The 22767-nt window shown below is 38.8% G+C and overlaps 1 protein-coding gene across 2 annotated transcripts in view; it reads left to right on the forward strand.

Annotated features, from left to right (window-relative positions):
* GYPA (glycophorin A (MNS blood group)) overlaps positions 1 to 22429 on the forward strand; it is a 41508-nt gene extending 19079 nt beyond the window's left edge. Inside the window, exons 3-7 of one of the 2 annotated variants that reach the window (XM_088827823.1) lie at positions 1357 to 1437; positions 6438 to 6476; positions 7476 to 7561; positions 16106 to 16160; positions 20831 to 22429. In XM_088827823.1, coding sequence (XP_088683949.1) covers positions 1357 to 1437; positions 6438 to 6476; positions 7476 to 7561; positions 16106 to 16160; positions 20831 to 20841 — 272 coding nt within the window. In that variant the 3' untranslated portion in view covers positions 20842 to 22429. The remainder of the gene's footprint in view (positions 1 to 1356; positions 1438 to 6437; positions 6477 to 7475; positions 7562 to 16105; positions 16161 to 20830) is intronic. The other variant, XM_088827824.1, reaches the window with a different exon arrangement.
* Positions 22430 to 22767: the final 338 nt, after the last annotated feature.

Raw genomic sequence — 22767 nt, forward strand, 5'->3', positions numbered from 1 at the left:
CTTACACTCATTCTGTGCATGCCCCTTTGCATGTGGCTTCTTTCATTCATCATTACATTCATTTTAGGTGCGATCCAGACACTCACCTACCTGTCTCTCCGTCAGAACCTGGTCAAACAATTCGTTGCTCTATGTCAATTATATCTCAAGAAAATGAGAAGACCTTTTTAAAGAAGCAAGGAAATTGCCCACACATTTACAACTGCTAGTATTTCACTGAATACCCACTATGTACAGAGCCCTGTTCTAGTGTGGAAGAGATTCAAGATGCACCAGAGCTGGGATCTAGGAGCCCAGGGAAGCTTGTTTCAGAAAAGCTCATTGGTATCCACAGGGGTTATAATTGTGTGCCCTAAATGTGAATGAATTGCACTGAACTGAAAGCTGTAAAGGAAGATGTAACATTTTAACTAAGAGAGACAGATCATTTTTGTTCATTAGCTATTCTTTTTTATTTTTACATACTTTCATTGATTCCTAATGAAAATCTTTCTTTCCATAATTTTAATCTCAGTAGTTGCTGAACCTCAACATTCCTATGATCTAGTTATTGTTTAAAAACACTTGTTCTTAACAGATGCACACTACTGTATGTAAAATACATAAACAACAAGGACCTATTGTATAGCACAGGAAACTATATTCAATATTTAGTAATAACTTTAATGGAAAAGGACCTGAAAATTGCATATATATGTGTGTGTATTTGTGTGTATGTATAACTTAATTATTTTTGAATTATAGAAAATCAACTGTATTTCAACTGAAAAAAGCCCTTGTTCTTACATTATATTTTATACCTTTGCATCTGAATGATGAAGGATACCTTAGAGATACTAGTTATTTGTCACATCATATACCTAATTTGTGTGACAATTGATTATATATATGTGATGAATCAGGTGGGGCTTCACAGGTGGCTAAGTGGTCAAGAATCCACCTGCAATGCAGGAGATGCAATTCAGACCCTGGGTTTAGAAGATCCCCTGGAGAAGGAAATGGCAACTCACTCAAATATTCTTGCCTGAAAAATCTCATGGACTGCAGTCCACGAGTCACAAAGAGTCGGATATGACTGAGCGACTAACTACACACTCTACTAACTGATGTGTGTATGTGAAGGCACACAAATTATATATTAAACTAACAGTCCTCTCAATGACATTTTGAAGTTGGTATTAACTTTTTACAGATGGGAAAATCAAGGCTCACCTTCTTTACCTGTAAGGCCCTGCCACGTGAAAATCCTGGAGCTGCCACTGGAGAGATGTGGGATGAATCTGTCTTTTGTGATGTGCTCTTTGGTCCACTCATTACCTCAGCCTTAATCCCTTTCTCCACTTCTCTTTTGCACAGCTGTGCCTTCTTCGACCAGTGCCATTGCTAGTACTACAAAGTCATTCAATCATAGGGACGTTTCTGATGCATCACCAGGAGGTTTGTTCCTGTTTTAAAACAGTTTTTCTCTGGAGTCACTGTTATGATGCAGCTCTACTTAATGGGACTGACTACTGCAGGGAAACTGACAAAGACCGAGAAATGGAAGCAAAATAGACAAAGTCTCTCTCCTCCACAGGAATTCTCGCTTCTGGAATGTTGCACAGGAATAATACTGTAGATTAGAGAAATTAAAGCATTCTAGCAAAACACATAAATGATGAGCGTGACCATGAAATGGTAGGCCAGGTAAGAGGGATCCAGTGGTGCAGTGGTGAGAGGGGGGCTTATGGTCAAACCGGGCTGGACTCAGCCCTGAACTTGGCCCTGTCCCAGGTGATGACCCTGAGTACACTGAACCCTGAGTTCTCCAAAGGGTCTCCGTCATCTTAATTTTAAAATGGGACTCATTATACCTATCTCACAGTGTTTCTCTAAGGATTACATAAGAAAATGTGTGTAAACTTGCTTGAGTGAGAGCCCAATACCTCACACGTGCCCAATAAAGTATAAGCCGTCTGGGTCCTGAGATAAGGATGATCAGGTGGCATTCACTCTCTCTGATTCTTCTTCTACGGAGAAGTTGACTTTGAAAGAGCAGGCTGAAAACAGAAAAGAAGAAGGTCTTTTGTAGGTGGGATTTTGGCGGGGTCCTCTGGATTTAAAGTAAAGCCTCAAAGAAGACTTAGCATAGCTACTGGATCTTTAGCTACTGGAAACGCTGAGAAAAAGGGAAGCAATGGGTTTTCAGAAGGACAGAGACCGAGAGGAAAATTAGGCTAAGTGCCTGGAACCAATTACTAACTTCTGGGTCCAGTTAAATAATCTACTTTTCAAAGTGATTTCAGTGTAAAGCCAACACGAATAGTGTCAAACCAGAAAACAGTCATGGGTCAGCTGCAGACACACATAGCACACATGCCATGAATCCTATAAATAATGAACTGCTAGAGAACGACCAAATACAATCAAGTCTTTGACGAGGTCATGTTATGTAGTGCAATATGTTATTTGTAGTAAATTCAAGAAATGACATAAAATGGCATCGGGGGACAGGAGAAAAATATTATTGTGGACTGATAAGGGGGGGATTAACGCTAGCAGAGCATTCAGTTCAGTTCAGTAGCTCAGTCATGTCAGACTCTGTGAAATCATGGACTGCTGCACGCAAGGCCTCCTTGTCCATCACCAACTCCTGGAGTTTACTCACTCATGTCCATTGAGTTGGTGATGACATCCAACCATCTTATCCACTGTTTTCCCCTTCTCCTCCTGCCATCAATCTTTCCCAGCATCAGGGTCTTTTCAAATCCATCAGTTCTTCACATCAGGTAGCCAAAGAATTGGAGTTCAACATCAGTCCTTCCAATTAACACCCAGGACTGATCTCTTTTAGGATGGACTGTTTGGATCTCCTTGCAGTCCAAAGGACTCTCAAGAGTCTTCTCCAACACCACAGTTCAAAAGCATCAATTATTCTCATAAAATGGCATCAGCTTTCTTTATAGTCCAGCTCTCACATACATACATGACTACTGGAAAAACCATAGCCTTGACTAGACAGATCTTCATTGGCAAAGTAATGTATCTGCTTTTTAATATGCTGTCTAGTTTGGTCATAACTTTTCTTCCAAGGAGTAAGCATCTTTTAATTTCATGTCTGCAGTCACCATCTGCAGTGATTTTGGAACCCCCAAAATAAAGTCTGCCACTGTTTCCCCATCTATTTTTCATGAAGTGACAGGATGGGATGCCATGATCTTGGTTTTCTGAATGCTGAGCTTTAAGCCAACTTTTTCACTCTCCTCTTTCACTTTCATCAAGAGGCTCTTTAGTTCTTCTTCACTTTCTGCCATACGGGTGCTGTCATCTGCATATCTGAGGTTATTGATATTTCTCCTGGAAATCTTAATTCCAGCTTGTACTTCATCCAGCCCACTGTTTCTAATGATGTACTCTGCATATAAACTAAATAAGCAGGGTGACGATATACCACCTTGACGTACTCTTTTTCCTTTTTGGAACCAGTCTGTTGTTCCATGTCCAGTTCTAACTGTTGCTTCCTGACCTGCATATAGGTTTCTCAAGAGGCAGGTCAGGTGATCTGGTATTCCCATCTCCTGAAGAATTTTCCACAGTTTGTTGTGATCCACACAGTCAAAGGCTTTGGCATAGTCAATAAAGCAAAAAGAGATGTTTTTCTGGAACTCCCTTGCTTTTTCAATGATCCAGCGGATGTTGGCAATTTGATCTCTGGTTCCTCTGCCTTTACTAAAACCAGCTTGAACATCTGGAATTTCATGGTTCACGTACTACTGAAGCCTAGCTTGGAGAATTTTGAGCATTACTTTACCAGCGTGTGAGATGAGTGTAATTGTGCAGTAGTTTGAGCATTCTTTGGCATTTTCTTTCTTTCGGATTGGAATAAAAACTGACCTTTTCCAGTCCTATGGCCACTGCTGACTTTTCCAAATTTGCTGACATATTGAGTGTAGCACTTTTATAGTGTTATCTTTCAGGATTTGAAATAACTCAACTGGAATTCCATCACCCTCACTTGCTTTGTCTGTAGTGATGCTTCCTAAGACCCACTGCACTTCGCATTCCAGGATGTCTGACTCTAGGTGAGTGATCACACCATTATGATTAACTGGGTCATGAAGATCTTTGTTGTACAGTTCTTCTGTGTATTCTTGCCACCTCTTCTTAATATCTTCTGCTTTTGTCAGGTCCATGCCATTTCTGTCCTTTATTAAGCTCATCTTTGCATGAAATGTTCCCTTGGTATATCAAATTTTCTTGAAGAGATCTCTAGTCTTTCCCATTTTATTGTTTTCCTCTATTTCTTTGCATTGAATGCTGAGGAAGGCTCTCTTATCTTTCCTTGATATTCTTTGGACTCTGCATTCAAATGGGTATATCTTTCCTTCTCTCATTTGCTTTTCGCTTCTGTTCTTTTCACAGCTATTTGTAATTCCTCCTCAGACAGCCATTTTGCTTTTTTGCATTTCTTTTTCCTGGGGATGGTCTTGATTCCTGTCTCCTCTACGGTGTCACGAACCTCTGTCCATAGTTCATCAGGTACTCTATCAGATCTAGTCCCTTAAATCTATTTGTCACTTCCACTGTATAGTCATAAGGGATTTGATTTAGGTCATACATGAATGGTCCAGTGACTTTCCCTACTTTCTTCGATTTAAGTCTGAATTTGGCAATAAGGAGTTCATGATCTGAGCCACAGTCAGCTCCTGGTCTTGTTTTTGCTGACTGCATAGAGCTTCTCCATCTTTGGCTGCAAAGAATACAATCAATCTGATTTTGGTGTTGGCCATCGGGTGATGTCCATGTGTAGAGTCTTCTCTTGTGTTGTTGGAAGAGGGTGTTTTCTATGACCAGTGCGTTCTCTTGGCAAAACTCTATTAGCCTTTGTCCTGTTTCATTTTGTACTCCAAGGCCAAATTTGCCTGTTATTCCAGGTGTTTCCTGACTTCCTACTTTTGCATTCCAGTCCCCTATAATGAAAACGACATCTCTTTTGGGTGTTAGTTCTAGAAGGTCTTGTAGGTCTTCAAAGAACCATTCAACTTTGGCTTCTTCAGCATTACTGGTCGGGGTATAGACCAGTTACTGTGATATTGAATGGATTGCCTTGGAAACGAACAGAGATAATTCTGTCATTTTTGAGATTGCATCCAAGTACTGCATTTCAGAATCTTTTGTTGACCATGATGTCTACTCCATTTCTTCTAAGGGATTCCTGCCCACAGTAGTAGATATAATGGTCATGTGAGTTAAATTCACCCATTTCAGTCCATTTTAGTTCGCTGATTCCTAGAATGTCTACATTCACTCTTGCCATCTCCTACTTGACCATTTCCAGTTTGCCTTGATTCATGGACCTAACATTCCAGGTTCCTATGCAATATTGCTGTTTACAGCATCGGACCGTGCTTCTATCACCAGTCACATCCACAGTTGGGTGTTGTTTTTGCTTTGGCTCCATCCCTTCATTCTTTCTGGAGTTATTTCTCCACTGATCTCCAGCAGCATACTGGGCAACTACCGACCTGGGGAGTTCCTCATTCAGTATCCTATCATTTTGCCTTTTCATACTGTTCATGGGGTTCTCAAGGCAAGTATACTGAAGTGGTTTGCCATTCCCTTCTCCAGTGGACCACATTCTGTCAGACCTCTCCACCATGACCCGTCTGTCTTGGGTGGCCCCACAGGCATGGCCTAGTTTCACTGAGTTAGACAAGGCTGTGGTCCATGTGATCAGTTTGGCTAATTTTCTGTGATTGTGGTTTCAGTCTGTCTGCCTTCTGATGGCCTCTCTCAACACCTACCATCTTACTTGCATTTCTCTTACCTTGAAATTGGGGTATCTCTTCACGGCTGCTCCCGACCTTGGACTTGGGGTATCTCCTCTCCACCCCTTACCACTTCTGTTAGGTCCGTACCATTTAAGGAACTATATTAAGAACGTTTGCAGAAGGGAATCCAGTGAGATTTCTGGCAAAAACTCAGCTGGGGCAAATAAGGGTTTGGATTCTGATTGTGGAAAATGGATAGCAATATAACTGAATTCACATTCAGTCATGTCCAGCTCTTTTTGAGGATTGCACTGCTGTTCATGTGGGATAACAGGTCAATATGTCAATTTCTGATCACCATTTTTACATTTTTTAAAAATGCACCGCTTCTTGTGGCAGTTCACAGATGATTCTTCCAATAGTTTGTCATATTGTCATGAGGTGGTCTACTAATTCCAGATGAGTGGAAACTTCTTGGGTAGCTGAAAGTAGATATTGGGATTATTAATGTTAAGACTGACGTATTACCTCATACATTTTACTTGCTTACTGTTGAAAGTTGAACTATATAGTTCTTTAAACACTGTTAAGCAATAACAAAAACCCACCAGACAGTCCATTCCAAAGGGGTATTTTTTAACCATGCTGTATTTTTTCTGACCTTATTTTGAAATATTATCTTTTTAGGACAAGACACAGAACATCAACATGATTTCTCACAGTCAGGTATGTTAATATTAGACAAGGAATGATGATCATTCCATGTGAAATTTTGTTTTGGGAGTTTTAAATGCCTTGGAACTAGAAGCATCAGTTTTAATTTTAGGTTTATTTTCTTTCTGATTTTGCTTTAAAAAACTTAATTGAAGTATAGTTGCTGTACATTATCAATTGTTCTAGTTGTAGAATATAGTGATTCACAACTTTTAAAAGTTATACTCCATTTATAGTTGTTATAAAATATGGGAATATCCCCTATGTGCTGTATAATATATGTGCTGTACTTAGATGTTCATTTGTGTCCAACTCTTTATGACACCATGGACTGTAGCCCACCTGGTTCCTCTGTCCATGGGATTCTTCAGGCCAGAATACTGGAGTGGGGTGCCATTCCCTTCTACAGGGGATCTTCCCAACTCAGCAGTCAAACCCAGGTCCCCTGCACTATAGGCGGATTCTTTACTGTCTGAGCCAGCAGGGAAGCCCTGTACAATAATATATCCTTGCAGCTCATTTTATACGTGACAGCTTGTACCTCTTACTCTCCTATCCCCATATTGCCTTTCCCTCTTCCCTCTCCCCACTGGTAACCACTAGCTAATTTTAAAATCAAGAGTGTTACTGATTTCAGTCACACAAATTGTAAAAGCATATAAAATATGCTCTTTTCAAAATCACAATAGGCATTTCCAATTACCTTAAACATTTTAGAAACAGTATATAATCTGATCATCATTTTTATTTTAAGTTATATATCTTCAGCTTTCTAACCTACCAGGGGTACATCCAGAATAAATACAGATCCTTCCTTTCTTAGTCCAGATTCGTTTCAGACCCTGTGCTGCCAGTTTGGAGCTACCTTCTCAACACTATTTGTGGACTATCACTTTCCCCTTTAAAAAGACAAAGTGATATTACCCTGATTTTCCCTGCTTTATTTTACAAATGCTGTGTAGTCATTTATTTCACACTTTTGTAATTTGCTCCTCTGTTTTTCTCCTACAGTAATGGTAGTCATTATTTTTGCGGTGATTGCTGCTATCATTGGAATTATCGTCGGAAGTGCCAGCCTTATTATGAAACTGCTAAGGGTGAGGACTCAGTTTTTAATTTTAAGTGCTGGTGTAAATAGCTCCAGGAGGGTTTAACTCTACTGCTTCAACTAAACTCAAAAGAAAAACAAAACTGCATGAAACTCCATCTTTTTCCACTGGACACAGAGAAGTCACTGAGTTACTCTAGCAGAATTTTTTTTTTTTGCATTTGCCTATAAAAAAAGTCCCCAAATACCAATCTGCCTGTTTTCCATGAAACATCCTCCAAGGCTTCTAGCTTGGTTTAATATATTTTGATGGATGTGGATGAAATAGTCAAATGTCTAATTATAGTATCTAGTTTAATTTGCATATGAAAAATCTTTAAAATAACATTATATATTTACTAATGATTCATGGGGTCGCAAAGAGTCGGTCACGACTGAGCGACTCAACTGAACAGAACTGAACTGAATGCCAAAACATTTGCTTTTTTATTCTATTTCCTTTTTTTTTAATTAATTTTTTTTTATTTTACAATATTATATTGGTTGGTTTTGCCCTACATTGACATTTCCTGGGACAGATTTTTCAAATTCCACCTATGAATTTTCAGCCATGAATGATGTTTTTCATCACTAAAGATACTTTTACTCTGTATGACAGCATTTCAAAGCATATCACCTTTGCTATAACCTCCTGTTTAAGGTAGTTCAGACACAACATTTGTGTGTGTGATTATAATGCTAGTAATTTGGAATTATAATCATAGGTCATTAAGTACCTAGTCGCAAAAGAGTGATGCAATTGAGTTCTCATTCACCCTCTATTTTTATCTTTCTTTGTGATCTCCATACCATAGCCATTTATATATGTATATATTCTTTTATAAAATGCTTGCTTTAGAGAGCTCACAAAACTGCAATGTCAGGGCTATAACACGATTGATAGTAAATCTACAGAGTTCCTTTGCCCTTTTTCTTTTTAAAATATTTTTGTTAGATGACTTTGATAATCATTCAAATCTGTGATTGATTAACAGTACTCCATGTCACTGTATCTTCTCTAAATAATATTTTCTTATTAAAAGTAAAGTCATTGAGAGTGTCTGCTCTAATATGAGAGATTTTGTAAGGACTTGAGTGAAAGATGACTCCTCTTGTTTGCACTTTAAAAGTTGGAGACAAAGTCATCCCCTTGTCTTCGGGCACAGATGACAAATTTAGTTGTCTTCCCTCTTGGCTGATGATCTAAATCTGAAAAAGATAATGACATACTTGGTTGGCAAAATTCAGAGAACATCTTCCATACGAATACAGTAGAATTGAGTCATGGTTACTACAACTAAAAGAACTATAGCTTTTTTTAAAAAAATTTCAATTCAGCTTTTCATTACAGCAGGGAACAGTCAGTGTTTCGGGTAATTGTTTACCTATGGAAATAACAAATGCTATTTATTTATTTATTTTAATTTTTATTTTTATTGGAGGCTAATTATTTTACAGTATTATATTGGTTGGTTTTGCCATACATTGACATGAATCCGCCCCGAGCGTACATGAGTTCCCCCTCCCGAACCCCCCTCCCACCTCCCTCCTCCCCTTATCCTCCCTCTGGGTCATCCCCGCATACCAGCCCCGAGCATCCTGTAACATGCATCGACCCTGAACTGGCGATTCGTTTCACATATGATAATATACATGTTTCAATGCCATTCTCCCAAACCATCCCACCCTCACCCTCTCCCACAGAGTCCCAAAGACTGTTCTATACATCTGTGTCTCTTTTGCTGTCTCGTATACAGGGTTATCATTTGCATCTTTCTAAATTCCATATATATGCGTTAGTATACTGTATTGGTGTTTTTCTTTCTGGCTTACTTCACTCTGTATAATAGGCTCTAGTTTCATCCACCTCATTAGAACTGGTTCAAATGCATTCTTTTCAAAGGCTGAGTAATACTCCATTGTGTATATGTACCAAAGCTTTCTTATCCATTCGTCTGCCGATGGACATCTAGGTTGCTTCCATGTCCTGGCTATTATAAACAGTGCTGCAATGAACATTGGAGTACATGTGTCTCTTTCAATTCCGGTTTCCTCGGTGTGTATGCCCAGGAGTGTGATTGGTGGATCATATGGCAGTTCTATTTCCAGTTTTTCCACACTGTTCTCCATAGTGGCTGTATTAGTTTGCATTCCCACCAACAGTGTAAGAGGGTTCCCTTTTCTCCACACCCTCTCCAGCATTTATTGCATGTAGACTTTTGGATAGCAGCCATTCTGACTGGTGTGAAATGGTATCTCATTGTGGTTTTGATTTGCATTTCTCTGATTATGAGGGATGTTGAGCATTTTTTCATGTGTTTGTTAGCCATTTGTATGTCATCTTTGGAGAAATGTCTGTTTAGTTCTTTGGCCCATTTTTTGAATGGGTCATTTATTTTTCTGGAATTGAGCTGCAGGAGCTGCTTGTATATTTTGGAGATTAATCCTTTATCAGTTGCTTCATTTGCTATTATTTTCTGCCATTCTGAAGGCTGTCTTTTCACCTTGCTTATAGTTTCCTTTGCTGTGCAGAAGCTTTTGATTTTAATTAGGTCCCATTTGTTGATTTTTGCTTTTATTTCCAATATTCTGGGAGGTGGGTCTTGGAGGATCCTGCTGTGATTTATGTCAGAGAGTGTTTTGCCTACGTTCTCCTCTAGGAGTTTTATAGTTTCCGGTCTTACATTTAGCTCTCTAATCCATTTTGAGTTTATTTTGGTGTATGGTATTAGGAAGTGTTCTAGTTTCATTCTTTTACAAGTGGCTGACCAGTTTTCCCAGCACCACTTGTTAAAGAGACTGTCTTTTCTCCATGTTATATTCTTGCCTCCTTAGTCAAAGATAAGGTGTCCATAGCTGCGTGGATTTATCTCTGGGCTTTCTATTTTGTTCCATTGATCTATATTTCTGTCTTTATGCCAGTACCATACTGTCTTGATGACTGTGGCTTTGTAATAGAGCCTGAAGTCCGGCAGGTTGATTCCCCCAGTTCCATTTTTCTTCCTCAAGATTGCTTTGGCTATTTGAGGTTTTTTGTATTTCCATACAAATTGTGAGATTATTTGTTCTAGTTCTGTGAAAAATATCGTTGGTACCTTGATAGGGATTGCATTGAATGTATAAATTACTTTGGGTAGTATACTCATTTTTACAATATTTATTCTTCCATTCCACGAACACGGTATATTTCTCCATCTATTAGTGTCCTCTTTGATTACTTTCAGTAGTGTTTTATAGTTTTCTATGTACAAGTCTTTTGTTTCCTTAGGTAGATATATTCCTAAGTATTTAATTCTTTTTGTTGCAACAGTGAATGGAATAGTTTCCTTAATTTCTTTTTCTATTTTCTCATTATTAGTGTATAGGAATGCAAGGGATTTCTGTGTTTATATTTTATATCCTGCAACTTTACTGTATTCATTGATGAGCTCTAGTAGTTTTGTGGTAGAGTCTTTAGGGTTTTCTGTGTAGAGGATCATGTCAGCAGCAAACAGTGAAAGTTTTACTTCTTTTCCAATTTGTATTCCTTTTATGTCTTTTTCTGCTCTGATGCTGTAGCCAAAACTTCCAGAACTATGTTGAATAGTAGTGGTGACTCCGAGTGGGCACCCTTATCTTGTTCCTGACTTTAGGGGAAATGCTTTCAGTTTTTCACCATTGAGGATAATGTTTGCTGTGGGTTTGTCATATATAGCTTTTATTATGTTGAGATATATCCCTTCTATTCCTACTTTCTGGAGGGTTTTTATCATAAATGGATGTTGAATTTTGTTGAAGGCTTTCTCTGCATCTATTGAGATAATCATATGATTTTTATGTTTCAGTTTGTTAATGTGGTGTATTATGTTGATTGATTTGCGGATACTTGAAGAATCCTTGCATTCCTGGGATAAAGCCCACTTGGTCATGATGTATGATCTTCTTAATGTGTTGTTGGATTCTGATTGCTAGAATTTTGTTAAGGATTTTTGCATCTATGTTCATCAGTGATATTGGCCTGTAGTTTTCTTTTTTTGTGGGATCTTTACCAGGTTTTGGGATTAGGGTGATGGTGGCCTCATAGAATGAGTTTGGAAGTTTCCCTTCCTCAGCAATTTTCTCGAAGAGTTTGAGTAGAATAGGTGTTAGCTCTTCTCTCAATTTTTGGTAGAATTCAGCTGTGAAGCTATCTAGACCTGGGCTTTTGTTTGCTGGAAAATTTCTGATTACAGCCTCTAGTTCCGTGCTCTTGATGGGTCTGTTCAGATTTTCTATTTCTTCCTGGTTCGGTTTTGGAAAGGTGTACTTTTCTAGGAATTTGTCCATTTCTTCCAAGTTATTCATTTTATTGCCATATAATTGCTGATAGTATTCTCTAATAATCCTTTGTATTTCTGTGTTGTCGGTTGTGATCTCTCCATTTTCATTTCTAATTTTATTGATTTGGTTCTTCTCCCTTTGTTTCTTGATGAGTCTGGCTAGTGGTTTGTCAATTTTATTTACCTTCTCAAAGAACCAGCTTTTGGCTTTGTTGATTTTTGCTAGGGTCTCTTTTGTTTCTTTTGCATTTATCTCTGCCCTAATTTTTATGATTTCTTTCCTTCTACTAACCCTGGGGTTCTTCATTTCTTCCTTTTCTAGTTTCTTTAGATGTAGAGTTAGGTTATTTAGTTGACTTTTTTCTTGTTTCTTGAGGTGTGCCTGTATTGCTATGAACTTCCCCCTTAGCACTGCTTTTACAGTGTCCCAGAGGTTTTGGGTTATTGTGTTTTCATTTTCATTCATTTCTATGCATATTTTGATTTCTCTTTTGATTTCTTCTATGATTTGTTCATTATTCAGCAGCGTGTTGTTCAGCCTCCATATGTTGGCATTTTTCATGGTTTTTCTCCCGTAATTGAGATCTAATCTTACTGCATTGTGGTCATAAAAGATGCTTGGAATGATTTCAATTTTTTTGAATTTACCAAGGCTAGATTTATGGCCCAGGATGTGATCTATCCTGGAAAAGGTTCCATGTGCGCTTGAGAAAAAGGTGAAATTCATTGTTTTGGGGTGAAATGTTCTATAGATATCTATTAGGTCTAACTGGGCTATTGTATCATTTAAAGTTTGTGTTTTCTTGTTAATTTTCTGTTTAGTTGATCTATCCATAGATGTAAGTGGGGTATTAAAATCTCCCACTATTATTGCATTGTTGTTAATTTCCCCTTTCATACTTGTTAGTAATTGTCTTACATATTGCGGTGCTCCTATGTTGGGTGCATAAATATTTATAATTGTTATATCTTCTTCTTGGATTGATCCTTTGATCATTATGTAGTTTCCTTCTTTGTCTCTTTTCACAGCCTTTGTTTTAAAGTCTATTTTATCTGATATGATTATTGCTACTCCTGCTTTCTTTTGGTCTCTATTTGCGTGGAATATCTTTTTCCAGCCCTTCACTTTCAGTCTGTATGTGTCCCTCGTTTTGAGGTGGGTCTCTTGTAGACAACATATATGGGGTTCTTGTTTCTGTATTCATTCAGCCAGCCTTTGTCTTTTGGTTGGGGCATTCAACCCATTTACGTTTAAGGTAATTATTGATAAGTATGATCCCGTTGCCATTTTCTTTATTGCTTTGGGTTCGAGTTTATACACCCTTTCTGTGTTTCCTGTCTAGAGAAGATCCTTTAGCATTTGTTGGAGAGCTGGTTTGGTGATGCTGAATTCTCTCAGCTTTTGCTTATCTGTAAAGCTTTTGATTTCTCCTTCATATTTGAATGAGATCCTCGCTGGGTACAGTAATCTGGGCTGTAGGTTATTTTCTTTCATCACTTTAAGTATGTCTTGCCATTTCCTCCTGGCCTGAAGAGTTTCTGTTGAAATATCAGCTGTTATCCTTATGGGAATCCCCTTGTATTTTATTTGCTGCTTTTCCCTTGCTGCTTTTAATATTTGTTCTTTGTGTTTGATCTTTGTTAATTTGATTAATATGAGTCTTGGAGTATTTCACCTTGGGTTTGTCCTGTTGGGAACTCTCTGGGTTTCTTGGACTTGGGTGATTATTTCTTTCCCCATTTTAGGGAAGTTTTCAACTATTATCTCCTCAAGTATTCTCTCATGGTCTTTCTTTTTGTCTTCTTCTTCTGGGACTCCTATGATTCGAATGTTGGGGTGTTTAATATTGTCCCATATGTCTCTAATATTGTCCTCATTTCTTTTAATTTGTTTTTCTTTTTTCCTCTCTGTTTCATTTATTTCTATAATTCTATCTTCTAGCTCGCTGATCCTGTCTTCTGCCTCTGTTATTCTACTGTTTGTTCCCTCCAGAGTGTTTCTGATCTCATCTATTGCATTATTCATTGTATATTGACTCTTTTTTATTTCCTCTAAGTCCTTATTAAACCTTTCTTCCATCTTCTCAATCCTCTTCTCCAGGTTATTTATCTGTAACTCCATTTTGCTTTCAAGATTTTGAATCATTTTCACCATCAAAATTCGAAATTCTTTATCAGGTAGATACCCTATATCTTCCTCTTTTGTTTGTGTTGGTGGGCATTTATCCTGTTCCTTTACTTGCTGGGTATTTCTCTGCCTCTTCATCTTGCTTATATTGCTTTGCTTGGGGTGGCCTTTCCCTCTTCTGGCAGTTTGTGGAGTTCTCTTTATTATGTAGTTTCCTCGCTGTGTGTGAGGTTGGACGGGTGACTTGTCAAGGTTCCCTGGTTAGGGAAGCTTGTGTTGGTGTTCTGGTGGGTGAAGCTGGATTTCTTCTCTCTGGAGTGCAATGAAGTGCCCAGTAATGAGTTATGAGATGTCAGTGGGTTTGGAGTGACTTTGGGCAGCCTGTATATTGAAGCTCAGGGCTATTTTCCTGTGTTGCTGGAGAATTTGCATGGTATCTCTTGCTCTAGAACTTGTTGACCCTTGGGTGGTGCTTGGTTTTAGTGTAGGTATGGAGGCGTTTGATGAGCTCCTGTTGATTAATGTTCCCTGGAGTCAGGAGTTCTCTGGTGTTCTCAGGATTCAGGCTTAAGCCTCTTGCCTCTTGTTTTTGGTCTTATTGTTGGAGTAGTCTCTAGACTTCTCTGTCTGTCATTTCCAAGGTGGTTCCCTCTGTTTTAGCTTCTGTTTGCTGGTCTCTTCAGTGTCTAATTTCTGCCCTGATATTAGGGGGCGGGTGGACACTTTTTAAGGCTCAGTTGTTCAGTCCTGTTCTGGGAAGGGAGGAACGCTGCAGACAAATATCTCTGGCGTCTGTGGGGAGTGCTTGCAGTGTCTCGGCCACACTGGGTTTGCCCCCGCTCACAGCGTGTGTGCTGTCCCAGTCTACACTGCACAGGCTCTAGGTTGCTCTGCCGGGAACTGTCTGAGGCCAGCGCTGGGTTGTATGCACTTCCCAGGTCTGAGCATCTCAAGTTCAGTTTCTCGGGTACTCCACTGAGGCACAGACTTGGCTGGGTCTGCGTTTTGTGCCTTCCTCGGTCCGAGCAGCTCAGGTGACCAGGTGTTTGGCGAGCATGGTCGCTGTGACTTATCGCCTCCCCAGTCCCTGCCACTCGGTTTTCTGGGTGTACAACCAGCGCACCTTCTCAGGCGGATATCTACTGGCCTGAGCCCAAGAAGTCTTGGTTAGCAACAAGCCTGCCTGCAGTTTGTATCGGATGCCTTTCTGGGGCCGCAGTTGCCCCCTCTGGTTCTGGCTGACCTCCCTGCCTGTCTCGGCGAGGGATGGGGGATGGGCCGACCGCAGCCGGCTCGCTCTGCTCAGTCCTTTGTTCTGTGAGCGGGGCTGGCGGAGTCTTAGGTTAGAGCTTTCTGCCTTTTCACGGGGAAGCTATCCCACAGTCTGCTTTGCTATCCCCAGTTCTCTCAGATTGCCCTCGCGGCATTCAAGCCCAGTCCTCTCTCTAAGCAGTTCAGCCGGCTCCTCCCTGCCCGGCCCCCGCTTGCTAATGGCTTATGCAGGCGTCTGCGCTGCTTCTCTGGTGGGAGTTACCGTTTGGCGGGTAACCTGTGGGTTTTAATTATTTCTTTCTTTTTCCTCCCAGTTATGTGGCCCTCTGAGGTTCCAAGGCTCGCCACAGATTCACCAGTGAGAGTGTTTCCTGGTGTTTGGAAACTTCTCTCTTTTTAAAGCCTCCCTTCCTGGGACGGAACTCTGTCCTTACCTCTTTTGTGTCTCTTTTTATCTTTTATGTTTTTTCCTACCTCCTTTTGAAGACAATGGGCTGCTTTTCTGGGTACCTGATGTCCTCTGCCAGCATTCAGAAGTTGTTTTGTGGACTTTACTCCACGTTCAAATGTTCTTTTGATGAATTTGTGGGGGAGAGAGTGGTCTCACCATCCTATTCCTCTGCCATCTTGTTCCTCCCTCCCAACAAATGCTATTTAGAAATACAAGTTTAAACCAAAGTTTGTAGGTATCTATGAAATAACAGCTTTTGCCACAAAAGAACTCTACAACATTAATTTTAATCGAAAGAAAACAAACTTTAGCCAAAACAATGTGCTTTTAATCTGAGGTATTTTTCTTACTGTGTCTAAGTTTATAAAATTGTGGTATTAACATTCTTCTGCCTTTTATTCATAGAGAAATCAAGTACAACCAAGCGTTCCTGAAACTACTAAACAAACAGAAGGAACAGGTTGGTGCTAATATTTTTATTGCCTTTTGCCATTTTGGAAGGAAAATAAATTAATAACTCACTTTTATACTCTTCAGTATAATGAAACTCTCTCTTAGGTGCAAAGTATCTTTTTTAAAAAACTAAAAAAATAAAATACTATATATAAAACAAAAACCAAGTTCTTTCCTGTACTTTTAATTTTCCAAACTACAAAGCTGAGTATAGGAGAACCTGTAGGGGGCTAGTTCAACAGCCCCAAATCTGAAGCCAGACTTTGGTTTGAATCCATTCTCCACCACCTAGCAGCGGTGTAGCCCTAAACCAGCTATTCTTACGGAGATAATAATAGTGAGTGGGCTGATAATTCAACATGGGCATAACGATGGTGTTCATCTCACAGAGTTTCATGAGGATTGAATGAACTACCACAAGTAGTGGAGTGCCCAGAACAGTTCTTGGCCAGAGTAAGCATCCAATGCCTAGTAGCTGTTAAAAATTTTGCAGGCTGCACACCCAACAATCTCTGCATGAATGGCCAGTCACTTGGCTCCTTTATCATTTCCACTCTCAGGTGGAAAGGGGATACATAAACATGGCGAAAACAGCAGGTGTATCTTATTCACCCAGAACAGTATTGGCTTAAGTAATGTTTTCCAAAAAGAGACAACCTTAAAAAGTATGAAATTTTTACATTTACAAACACCCAGATGTTAGTGCTTTCTTGCAGGAAAAAAAAAAAAAGTAAACTCTAACAAGACTGAAATATCCATGATCAGCATGAGAGCAAATTCATAAAAGCTGAGTAGTAGTTGCTGCCTGTGCTATGTGTTTTAATACCTAACAAATTTTATTAATTATGACTTGTTACATAATCTCACTAATTGAGTATATAGTTCTATTAATGTTAAACCTTGCCTGAGGTGTGAACCCAATGTCATGTGTTTGGGGAGATAATCACCAAACACAAGTCCCTGTAGAATGGGCTTTAAATGCTCAAGCAAAAGGGAACTGATTCTGCTTTCTACAAAATTGAAGTTTTTCCCATAATTATCAAAAATCATGACAGATCTTAGGGGCTGTAAATTTCCAGATTCCAATATTTAACCCTAGACCTAGCACTTATCTTCAAAGGACTTGCTAGGTATTTTAGACTCTGGGGTCATAATAAAACAGAGAATTTTAAACTCTCCAACCCAGCCATGTAACCTATATGCAGAATTAGGTTCATCACACTATCTTGTAGGTTCTTAAAGCTTGAAGATGATTAGTATATAATCGTTTAGTCCTAGCAGCAGCAGCAGAAGGTTCATGCTTTGTAGGGTGAATGGCGTGCATGTCATTCTCAGCTAGCAAGATTAATAAAACCCCAGATACCTAAAACAACAAACATTTCAGTCCTGAACCAGATTCACTTGTTTTAACTAAGGTTACTACATTATAGGATTTGCAGCTAGGTCAAATATGTGTTATTTCTTTTACCTACATTCTGCATTGTTCCAAAAAAAAAAAAATGTTTTGAAGCTATTTTTAAAATGGAGCAATTACTAGCCAGGACCCAATGTTTGGTTACCTAAATTTCTATATGCTTTTAACTACTGATTTACTTTGGTGACAATTTTAGTGTTTATTGTTTTGTCTACTTTTTTTTTTCCATATGATCTTGAAACTTTTTGTGCAATAGCCCACAAAATTTGAGACAATTTAATCCATCAAAGTTCATTAAAATATTCTTGTAAGTTTAAGAGGAACAGACATTTTCCAAATGCTTACTGTGGTTTGGGCACATACACGCTTATTAGATATACCAATAGGAGTCTCTGTCCTCTAGAAGCTGAGCATCTATTGGGGGAAACAGGCTGTGGTCATTGTAGGGAACAGGTTTCAAGGTAGCAGAGGCATTAGCATCTAAAAAGAGGAGGCGGGCATTAATAGAAAAGGCTTCTGCAGATGAAATCACCTGCTGCTGCTACTGCTGCTGCTGCTAAGTCGCTTCAGTCGTGTCTGACTCTGTGCGACCCCACAGACGGCAGGCCACCAGGCTCCCCCGTCCCTGGGATTCTCCAGGCAAGAACAATGGAGTGGGTTGCCATTTCCTACTCCAATGCATGAAAGGGAAAAGAGAAAGTGAAGTCGTTCAGTCGTGTCCGACCCTTAGCGACCCCATGGACTGCAGCCTACCAGGCTCCTCCGTCCACGGGATTTTCCAGGCAAGAGTACTGGATTGGGGTGCCATTGCCTTCTCCAGTTTAAGGACAGACAGATGTTTCCAGGGAAGAGTGAGTTCTAGACAAAAGTCCAGCTTGAGCAAAATCACAAAAGAAGACAGAATATGGTGTAGTCAAGGAACTGCGTGCATTTCCACATTCAGTTCAGTCAGTTCAGTTCAGTCGCTCAGTCGTGTCTGACTCTTTGTGACTTCATGGACTGCAGCACACCAGGCCTCCCTGTCCATCACCAACTCCCAGAGTTTACTCACACTCATGTCCATTGAGTCAGTGATGCCATCCAGCCTTCTCATCCTCTGTCGTCCCCTTCTCCTCCTGCCCTCAATCTTTCCCAGCATCAGGATCTTTTCCAGTGAGTCAGCTCTTCGCATCAGGTGGCCAAAGTATTGGAGTTTCAACTTCAACATCAGTCCTTCCAATGAATATTCACTGATCTCAATCAATATTCCAATGATCTCCTTTAAGATGGACTGTTTGGATCTCCTTGCACTCCAAGGGACTCTCAAGAGTCTTCTCCAACACCACAGTTCAAAAGCATCAATTCTGTGGTGTTCAGCTTTCTTTATAGTCCAATTCTCACATCCATACATGGCTACTGAAAAAGCCATAGCCTTGATTAGTTGGATCTTTGTTGGCAAAGTAACGTCTCTGCTTTTTAATATTCTGTCTAGGTTGGTCATAACTTTTCTTCCAAGGAGTAAGCGTCTTTTAATTTCATGGCTGCAGTCACCATCTACAGTGATTTGGGATTTCCACATTAGCAAGATTAATGACTCAGTTCTTCATTTATGTCTCAAATATATATAAAGGCAGTGGAAAGTGAGATGAATCAGATTTTAGGTTCAATTCATCTCTCCATATTTGTGCAAATAAAGTTATTAAATGTGTCTTAGTAAGTTAGTGAAATTGTTACCAGAGAGTAAATTATTGGCAGAAAGAAATCAGAGATGAGATACATAAGTCCAAAAAATAGAGTTTATTAAGTGATAGGATGTTCTCAGGGGGAGCATGAGTATATTCAGGTGGATAGCTGCTCTGAATTCCCTTAACAAACTGGTTGTATGAGGTATAAAAATGAGTGGGCAGAATGTTCATTGGGAGGGGAGAGGTTTGGAGTGATATTTCCTTATTTTCACCCCAGCTCCACCTTTCTAAGAAAAGGAGGGATCTTTGTCCTTATTCAGTCTCGATCAGAAGTGTCACAGCATCAGTACACGATGGAAACTTCTTATCTGCACAGCTAATTTTATTGTAACGAGAACATAATGAGCAAAAGGTTACATTTGGACATTGGAGATTCCGTCTTTTCCTACCTTTCTTTGTCTGCCTCCAGGACACTTGTTACTCCAAAATTTCTGGGTTCTCATCAGTCCAGAGGTTTCCTGTTTTCTGTCCGCCCAAGGACCCACTTTGTTTACAAGATGTGGGGTTTCCTGCCATTTGGCCTGTGCCTTCCTTTGTCTGCTCATTTTTGCCTATCTGCCTGTTCTAACAAAATGGGTTATCAAATCAGACCCCACTTCATAGGTAATTTGGGAAAACACACAAGATTCCAAAAAGTGGGTTAGCCCTATTTTTGTAGAATACTGCTCTAAAGTAACTCACAAGTCAAAAGGAATAAGAGATTGGAGTGATTATGCCATCTCAACAAGAACAAGAGATGTTGGGGTATAAAGAAGGAATTGCTTTTACCTCCTTGAACTTTCACAGGATTAATGGTTGGTGGGAAATGAGAATAAGTGAGTCTGAGTTAGCTGCCCATAGTGATGGCCACATGTGACTTCTACCAGTCCATTTGCTACAGCAGAATTTAGGGGTGCACCATTCCTGTAATTCCCCAATCACAGGAGACTGTGGGAAATGCTCTGCTTCCACAACAGCAAAGGTTCAGCCCATCTGTTTCACACAGTTTCTGGAAGTAACATAAATCCAACCTACTGGCTAAGGAAAGTGGAACATCACACTTGGTGGGGGAGGCTTGCCCTTCTTTCACATGCTAGAATCAGAGAGGAATTTAGCAGCGAGTTTCTGTACAGCCTTGCCCGTGCTTATGTCTACGAAAAAACAGTTACTTCTGAAAGAGATTACAAACTAGGAAGCTTGTCTTAAATTCAAACACATATGTGTAATTCCACTTACTTATCATTTACTGCTTTCCCACTCTTCCACCCCTTCACAAGTTCTCTATTAGCTTCTCATCTCTGCAGAAGTTAGGAAAAGAGCAGTTTTGTTTGTTCCTTAAGTTCTAAGGCTTTTAGAATAGATTTTCTAAGGAATTCTGTTTCACTACACAGAACTCTAATAGAGATAATCTGAAAAGAAATTCCTTTCATTTCCTAACAGTTGTATTCAAGGACAACTATGTAAGAATAAAGAACCCTGAAATGTATTTTATGAATTAATTTCCCATTGTATTTAAATATAACTGTGTTTTATACCACTGTTTTGTTTTTTCTCTATAAGACTCACCATAGTAATTGATGAGAGTCATCTCACCAAATCAAGTTTTGGAAGAACTCAAAGTCAAGACTTCAGTCATGTGAGAAATAAACATGTACATTTTGGTCAAGTGAAAAATGAACATGTAAAAAAACCAATATGTGGTGTACCTTCCAAGTTGTACAATTTCAGGATAAAAATTTTACCATAATGAGTCCAGTGACAAATGTTTTCTTTCATGCTTGCTTTCGTATGTTAACATAATTTTTATAATTAAATGACTTAGAATTCTTATTCAAAAGTTTAGTTGGTTTCGTCCACAGTTCTTTAAGACTGACATTCTGTTCTTGGCATTTTAATGATTATGCTTTCAAATGAACAGGTTTGTAACATTTAGATAAAATCTAAGTTTTCTTCTCCTTCTAAACTTCTGAGTCTATTTTCATTATTCGAATAAATTAAAAAGAGAGCGAAATGCTATTATTTCCTTCACTGCTGAACAGGCAAGGTATGTATTACATTAAAGATGATGTTTTAATCACACTAATAAATCTTGTGCTTGGAAATGCCTTTTATACATACATACATACACATATTTACATATATATAGATAAAGACATGGAATAGATATAAATATACAAAATGACACACACGTTCATCCTTTGACGCATAAATCAACACAAAAGTTTTTTCCTATTAAAAGAAGTGGGATACTACATATGTATAAATTGCTCATTTACAATAACTTGTCTGAAACTCTAAAGTGTTAACTCATTCAGGGCACAGACATGAACTGTGTTACACTGAAATATTTAATTAGGTCAGTGGGCAGAGTATCCTGAGAAAAAGACTTAATGACTTTGTTACAAAAGAGACTTCTGAATAACTCTGTAAATGCAACAAGATATGCAAATTCAACATGTAGTTCAATATATAAAAAGGTTACCCTGTATTCTCAATTAAATGCTTTAATCTGTCCAATCCTAGTTTCTATTATTAATAAAGTTTTGGAAATTGGTTTAAATAACTTAAAAGAAATTTCTGAATCCTGGAGACTAAAGTTTTGTGACTATACAGTTATCACTCATTTGTAGTAAAACTTGAAAAGCAATGTAAAAACATTGTATATTCTTGTGATATTCCATTTAAGCATCCATATAGCTTTTCATTATTGCATGATAATTAAGTAAATAGTATTATGTACATATTTGAATTTGGTAACTTAGATTTACTTTTCTATATGTTAAAAAAATCTAATTCTTAACTTACTTGCATGTTCAGAGAGTGTTGGTTGTACTAAATTGATTATAGAAAAATAAAGTATAAGAACAATGTATTTCTGTTGGTATATATATTTTGAAAGTAGTTGTAACAATATTATTGTGTTAAATTAATCGAGTGAATGGCCCAAGCATCAAGACAACTTTAAATGTATTCTTTTCAGTAAAAACAAATGTTGAACCAAGAGAGAACACGCGACTGACCTTGTCTCTAAAGCAATTTTCAAGTCAGAGACAATAAGACATCAGATGGCCCTGCCACCTATACCAGAGCAAGAGTCCAGATAAAAATTAAAATAGGAATTACTTTAACCTTGAACTTTCCCTCAATTTCTCTGTACTTCTATCGATGAATTTTTCATATTTAAATTTAACGTTTGTGGGAAGAAATGACCTTGACTCTTCATATTTTTATAATTAAGTCATTATAAGATTATAGTAAAGAAATCTTACCTACAAAGCTAACATGAGCCTGTAAATGGCGAACGTGGAATTTCTTAAACTTTGGGACTAGAGCCATGGGGTGTGAGTGAAGCTGATTAGAAAAAGTTATCCTAGGAGCACGGGAATATGGCGGAGGACTAGGAGGGGGCGACCACTTTCTCCCCCACAAAATCAGCAAAAGAACATTTGAACGCTGAATAAATCCCACAAAACAACTTCTGAATACCGGCAGAGGAC

The sequence above is a fragment of the Moschus berezovskii genome, chromosome 19, assembly GCF_049115385.1.
Source record: "Moschus berezovskii isolate FMDL1 chromosome 19, NW_MosBer_1.0, whole genome shotgun sequence".
NCBI lineage: Eukaryota > Metazoa > Chordata > Mammalia > Artiodactyla > Moschidae > Moschus > Moschus berezovskii.